The 7,394-nt window shown below is 36.3% G+C and overlaps 1 protein-coding gene across 1 annotated transcript in view; it reads right to left on the bottom strand.

Moving 5' to 3' along the window:
* Positions 1–1,157: 1,157 nt before the first annotated feature.
* The window catches only part of LOC122789761 (AMME syndrome candidate gene 1 protein-like), a 1,107,107-nt gene continuing 1,100,870 nt past the window's right edge, over positions 1,158–7,394 (bottom strand). The window contains exon 14 of the mRNA XM_044057198.1: positions 1,158–6,726. Within this exon, the coding sequence (XP_043913133.1) occupies positions 6,612–6,726 (115 nt within the window). The 3' untranslated portion in view covers positions 1,158–6,611. The remainder of the gene's footprint in view (positions 6,727–7,394) is intronic.

The following is a 7,394-nucleotide window of genomic DNA, read 5'->3' as shown; positions in this document are numbered from 1 at the left end:
TATCAGCTTCTGCAAAACCGCAGATAAAAATCAGCTCAGAGGACTCTTGACCAAAACTTATGGCTACTTTGGATACCTCTTCGCCCAAAAAAGCCTCTCAAATGCTTTCATAAAAGGGTCTATACACCCTGTGTTAAAGGTGATGAGACATTTTGGGAATGGGAATCTGCAGCATCTGGTGCATTTCACTAACTGTAGAAGTGAAATCTTGTACTCGTTAGGTTCTCGCAAGCTGTAAATTGGGAGGGTTCCCTTTGGTTTTAGTCACTTTGATTTTCCTTAATACGACCATTAGCATGACTTTAATGAAGTAAATACAGACATATCACTTGCAACTTCCAGTTTTGGAACACCGAATCTGATTAAAATGACCTCATATTAAACTTATGAGCAAGTTATTTTCTTTCTAGAAAGGCATAAGTATATCATATAGCCCAGAAATAATGTTTTAGAACGCAAAGTCTATATAAAAAAAAAAAAAAAAAAAAAAAAAAAAAGGCAGTCAAGTAAGTACAAAATTTCAAATCTGAAATAAGATTATAAGAAACTGTATATCCTGTACTATTTTCAGACACATGACAAAGATGAATTTGTCTCTATAAGAGACGATATGGGTTTCAGAACATGTGATAGTCATCCAGGTTGCAATTTATCTGTAAGTGCATTCATTTATGTGTGTTCAAACTGTGTACAATTTGTCCACAATTAATTTTCCTTTTGGGGGGGGGGGATTAAGTATAAATCAAAGAGAATGAATCATGTGCTTCTGAATGTAAGGGGGAACCCCCCCCAACCCCTTGGAAAATAAAGATTTAAACACCAAAAACAGGAACAGACTATCCTACTCCCCCAAGCCATGAAGGGAAGTATTGCTGACCTCGTCCTTTCAAACCTGCAGGATCTTGTTTTAATTCATCAGTATTATCTTCATAATTATTACACTGGTAAGAAACATCTGTATAACATCTGCATATATCAAGGATTTTTTTTAAATTGTGATACGAGCTCAGAGTCCGCATGACCAGTCACGTGACCTGCTTGAGGTTTATTAGCACCTTTGTAAAAATAAAATTCTACAATATGCTCACTGTAAGATGAGCATACTGTAGCGAGATGACAAATAAGGTAGATTTAATTGATCAGTAAACTTTTTTTTCCCTTTTTGCAGCAGAAAAATATTTGTTATTGTGCTCCTTTTTCTCTCCAAGAGAACAAGAAAAATTCAGCCAACTACAAAACCTACATGATCACCATGGCTTTAAAAAGGTGTGAAAACTTAACTAACAGTAGCCTAGCAATGTATTTAGAAGCACTGTGGTCCACCTGAAAATTTAATTTTCAGGCCCGCTTGTACTAAAAAAAAAATAATGATGGCAGTACAACTTCCTCAATCCAGTCAATTCTTTTGTGGGAAAATGAGGTTACCATGGTTGTAGGAATACAACATAATCTCCAGAGTTCACTCAGGTAAAAAATAAAAGTAAACAGTTTAAAACCATGAAAATATTCAATCTATATAGGTAACAGCAATGAATATTTAGGACACTTTACTTCTAATGTGTGCCAGGATTACTACTAGCATGAGATTAACAGAAATTCATTCTGACTATTCACAGTGTAGTTTTGGATACATAGTGCACTTCATGATCAATGTGAATAAATTTCTTTCTGAGCAGACTGTAACAAACTTAACACACATCACTGCTCTTATGTCCTGTTGTCAAGTTCTATAAGCTCACTTCTGAGGTACTATCATAGGGGCACTTTTCTGCAGTTATACTAAAGTATAAACACTACAAGGCATTACCTCTAATGTATGTACTTGTTTTATATAATAATGCCTCTAATGTGACAATCAGCTAAAATGCAACAGAAAAATATGATATGCACTAACATATTTTGTTCACTCTCACCACACTTTTTCCATCTATGTAAACAAAGTGTCCTCCAGCAATATTCTACCACAAAATCTGCACTCTAGTGACAGTGACTTACACTTGGCAGCATAAATGAAGAGGATCACTTAAATCATGTCACAATTAATACTGCTTTCAGCAAAAACATGCAATGGTTTTAGATGCAGTATGAGGTTACAAGACTGTGTGCGCGTTTTTGGGGATGACATCATTAAAAGAACTTCATTTTTTTTCTGTACGAACTACACTCCCACACTCAAACATCATGTTCAAAGGATTCATTAAGCACAAAAAAATGCAAATATCTTGAAATACAGCACATCCTTGTGCTTGTAAGCACCTTAATTTTTTTGTCAAATTGGGCAACAAAATTAAGTTTGAAAATTCCTATGGCACACCAAAAGTTCAGCCTGAACACCCGTCACTGCATTCCTAAGGTGGGAAACACGGTTTCTGGGGCTCAAGGAAACTAGCTCTTGTTTCTGTGAATGGTAGCAAGCCCCATTGTTACTTTACCCTGCTTTGTTTTGAACAGGTATGTCTGTGTGCACGGGGACTTTTAACTGGTAAATTGCAAAGCAGTTAATTAACAAACTAATTGCTTAAAATTAGTTATCGACTAATACGTTCTCCCCCTGAAGAGCAACAGTATCTCTAAGCAGGGCACAGTGACTGTCGTAAGATGGCAGCTGCTACTTGTTTTACACTTCTGCATGCTGCAGACATTTTAAAGGTTATTTTTATTACCTAAAGTGAAAAAATAAATCAAAACAAACAAAAAACTCTGCTTTAAGGGAATTTTTTAAACTGTAGGCTGAATCCTCTGAATGTGGCCTTTTAATATCAATAATGTTTCATTATTAGTGATAGAATAGGCTTCATTTATACCACTTTGCAGAGTATTAACTAAATGTCATCACACACTGGGGAAATGGTGCACTACTATCTAAGGGTCTAAGGGAAGAGAGGACTTCTCCCTTGGCCAGGATTCAACTGATACGTACTTGATCACATGCGGTATACTAAATTAAACATTTTCATAAGGGATTGATGAATTTCCTTTTGAAAATGTGTGCTTAAACCAAATGCAGAAATTAATCTTTTACACCCTGTGTCAGGATGCTTAAAATGGCTGCAGAACACACTGTATATGCAAGTCTCAGCCCATTTTGGAAAGCTTCACTGCAATCTACAGTGCTTTGCATTCAGTTTATAGGGAAATCTGAATGGTGCCATTAAAAAAAAAAAACAAATACACAAATAAAAAACAGGATTTCTGTGTTTTAGTTTACTTTACACCATCCGGCAAAGACTTTATATCTTTAGGCTTGCCTTTGTACTACAAACCAAAAATCTGAAAAAAGTAATTAAGTGACTATGGTTAGGCTATACTGCTTCTTCTAAAATACAGAGTAAAGGCATAATTAACCACTCCTTTATTCATCTGAAGTTAAAATACTGCAATGCAAAGCACTACAACAGATGCTAAAAAGCCTGCCTTGATAACTCAGAGATGAAATTACATGTGCATTTCAGCTACAGACTCCCAATCTTCCTAAACATACAGCACTACAAAAGCTTCCTGGTGTCCACTGCTAACACTGAAGTTTACCCGCCATTCTTATGGTGTTCACTGCTAACACTGTATTTCTCATTCTTCCCAGTGGTCACTGCTAACACTCACATTAACTTTCTACTCTTACTGGTGGTCACTGCTAATATTGAAGTTAACAAAGACATACCTGATGTTAAGCAGTAGTGCCAGTTAACAAAAGGAATGGTTACAGTGGTAAGTACTTTGAAAGAGGCAGTACTCCACATTCTGCATGGTACAGCTAGAAACAGTTTCTTCAGCTACAGGGTGAACCACAAGTATTTTAAGAGATGCCTGTTTAACATCAGGACATTGAATGGTGAATATGGACTAAGTTTTTGGAAGAGTTAATGGCTGTGCACCCATTACACAAACACTAAACTATGTTTTCCTTTGTTGATGTATGTGAAGTAAAATACTGCATTTACAACAGCCTGACTGAGCAGCACCTACAGTACATCAACTGATCTCTAAATACTTCAGAACCTACGGCCTAATTAATGCAGTTCATCAAGTCATCAATAAGATAACTTCCAAAATCTTCTTCTTCAGAAACTAAAGCATTATTAGGGAAACGTAACAAACAGCCCCCATTACTCTCATCGAGAGACCATTCCACACTGGGGAGAAGGAATCCTGTGCCATAAGAGCTGTCCTGAAATATGAACAACTTCCAAAGTAAGTTTTTGAACTGCTACTTTCCATACCAATTTCTGGGAAATCCTCAAAATACTTCTGGTTCAACAAAGTATGCTTCGCTAAGGTGTAGTGCTCCCCTCTATTGCCATCAGTGCCTGACAGTTTTGGAATCGCACACACTTCAGGCTAAAGCATTTTTAATTCACTACCATGTGAAACTTAACTGTGAAATACTTTATTACCAAAAGTTACTCAGGTGTTCTATTGTTTAAACAGGATATTTCACCACAGATGATAGCCAATTTAGCTAAAGTCTGTGATGAAAGAATAAGGTACTATTGTAGGTATATACAAACACAACTGATTATAAAAGCTTTAAACATCAATGACTAAATGGCCAACATAATGCATTTCAGCTGTTCAGGCCGTTAAGTTCCAAAATAAAAACTTTTTTTATACCGCTGTGCAAGTAAAATACAGCTTGTACAATTAGTTCACTAGTAGAGGTGCACAGTGGGAAAATGCCTTTTGAAAAACTGGGCTCAGTATTCAAAAATAGAATCTTAGTATCTGGGTGGTAGTTTAGCTCAAATGTTAAAAAAATGCAATTTATAATCAGGCACCACAGTATGTAAAAGCAAGGTAACAATGACATACTCATTTTCAAACCATTTTCAAATTGTAATTATGTAGTGTCTACAACTGCAAACCTCCTCAGCAGAACCTCAATGTGTTATTTAAAAGTAAATCATACAAAAACACAAGTAGGAACTATAACTGAATAAACACTTTCAGTTTTCAGACCCAATTTATACTGAAGTGATGGACAAAGTGTCTGCAACAGATAAATGTCCCAGTAGAAACTCACTGTGTGAATTAAAACCACACAAAACTTGTTTAGTGAAGAACTAAAACTGGTACCTATTTACCAACAAATAACTCAACAGTGACAGAGTCAAAATATCTTTACGACTCTAGTAGGACATCACTGGTTTGTTGTGACAAGCAAAGTAAGGTTACAGAACAAATGGCAATCGTGCAAAGAAACCAATATCAATAAAAATGTGCACAGCTACAGCAGCAGGAAACCACACTGCATATACATAAATAGGACACCCCCCACCACAAATGTCATATTAAGGCTTTTTCTAACTCCCAGGCAGAAGTTCTCTTCAACAAGTCACCGGTCTCCCAACATCATGTGGTGAGGATAGAACATCAAGCCTGATTTATGTATTGACATTGGGGTTCCCTGCTTCTACACTTCTATTTACCAGTGATGAGTTACAGACTATATTTCACTTACTTAGCTACTTATAGCTATCTATTCTGTGGCCTTAATTCATTAATCAAACATGACCCACACTGACAGGCAAAACCGGTACCAGATTTAACATTTAGGGCAATTCCTTATTTTTTTCTCATTTGGCACTAAATTAATCTTGTTTTGCAGTACCAGACATGCTGAACTACAGCCTGAAGTATCATTAGAAGCTGGTACAGTGATTGTAGAAATCTGAAATACAGAAGCTACTTGAGTGTTCCTGGGTTAGTCTGTTGGCACCATGACATGGTTCCTGACAAAGGTGTTGGCAATCCATGTAAAGGAATGAGTTAAGTATGTGTGAATCCAAACAAGGAGCAGACTTATAAATACTGCCTTATGGCACTGGTGCTGAAGAAATTTCCAATGCATAACAGCCCCAGTCTGGACCATGAACAGCAGCCTGCACTATAGGACAGCTGGCAAAAACATGCCAATGTTTCAGAATGCTAAGTCTTTGTACTTCAGAAATGAAATCAAGAGAAACCACCTTCAGCCCAGCTGAAGGAAGCCATGAAATGTCTAGGTCTCATGTAAACTGGCTAACCAGCACCAGATAGATTCTACAGAAAGGTAACATTTACCCCTTTAAAGCCTTATCAAAACAAACAAATCAAAAATGTTTAACAAGGCTGATAAACAAAACAGCAAATGTGTAAATTATTTTTCAGACACACACAAACATATATACACCCAACGGCATTTCTATAGTAAGTTAAAGTGCCCTAGTTTCTAAATAAAATACTGTCAAAACCTGACATACATATATGATTTTGCTACTATCCTTAACTAAGAAAAGCACTGCTATAAAATGCTAGGAAAATATGAACTTAAAAAGTTTTTGCTCATTACTTCAAAAGTATTCCTTCCAACCATAGAAAACCCTAAAATGGAAAAATATTAAAATAAATTTCAGCTCATTAAGGGTATCTGCTGCAAAAAAAGAAAAAAAAAACTCAAAAAATAAATTAATTGACTTGTCCGTTGCCATGACAAGTTTGACAGCAAGCTACATCATGGCAACGGAAACTATCATCATAAAATGGTACAGTAGTAGAGATAGCTAGACCAGGAAGGGGCAGGGTCTCCTGGAAAGAGGTCTGCAGAGAGATCAAGTGACTGGTCATGCGGCTCAGTGTCAGGAATAATGGTTGTATGGTGGGAGAGGGTGCCCGATGCCATTTTGGTAGTGGTGGTGCTGGCGGTGGGCGAGGTACTCTGAATAGCTCATGGTCATCTTCTCACTACGATACCTAGAAACAAAAAGGAAAATATAATTACCACCAAACAAAAATGGTTTCAATATATTTTCAAAGAATTGTTTATTGATTCCCTTCAGTGATAGCCACAAAAAACATGTCTGCGAACAAAATGAAAAGATAACAAATCTGCACTTAAAATGACAACAAACATTTCTGCAGAGAAAAGCTGCTAGAAATGACACAAAATGTAACAAACCCACCATTTCAGAATTACCTAATGCAATCTTCACTCTGGCAGTTTTGTTACTAATGTGTTTGCAATATTACAGCTATGCACAGTTCATTACAAACTGCTATGTTAAATGTTTACTTGAATACCTTAGCAAAAATGAAAGTGGAATTGTGTGACATCTCACCATCAAGATATTCAGCTTCAGCATTACTTCGGTGCTTGAACCCACACACTTCACAAAAATAAGCAGACAGCAAATGAAGTAAACAGCTCTGCAACACCAAACAGTATGTGCTTCAACACAAACGATACCACCAAAGCCACAAAAAGTATTTTATTTCTCTAGTGCCTCGGCTACAAACAGCCTTCAAGGAGTAAAATACACAAAATGAATCACACTTTATATAATGCCAGCAGTTTCAATCAATGAACAATTAAACAATAAATAAAAAACATCACTCAAATTTCAATTAAAACTTTTTTAAAG

This window comes from Protopterus annectens, chromosome 15.part0 (assembly GCF_019279795.1).
Source record: "Protopterus annectens isolate FY-2018-M chromosome 15.part0, PAN1.0, whole genome shotgun sequence".
NCBI lineage: Eukaryota > Metazoa > Chordata > Ceratodontiformes > Protopteridae > Protopterus > Protopterus annectens.
This window is presented reverse-complemented; position numbering and strand designations above follow the sequence as displayed.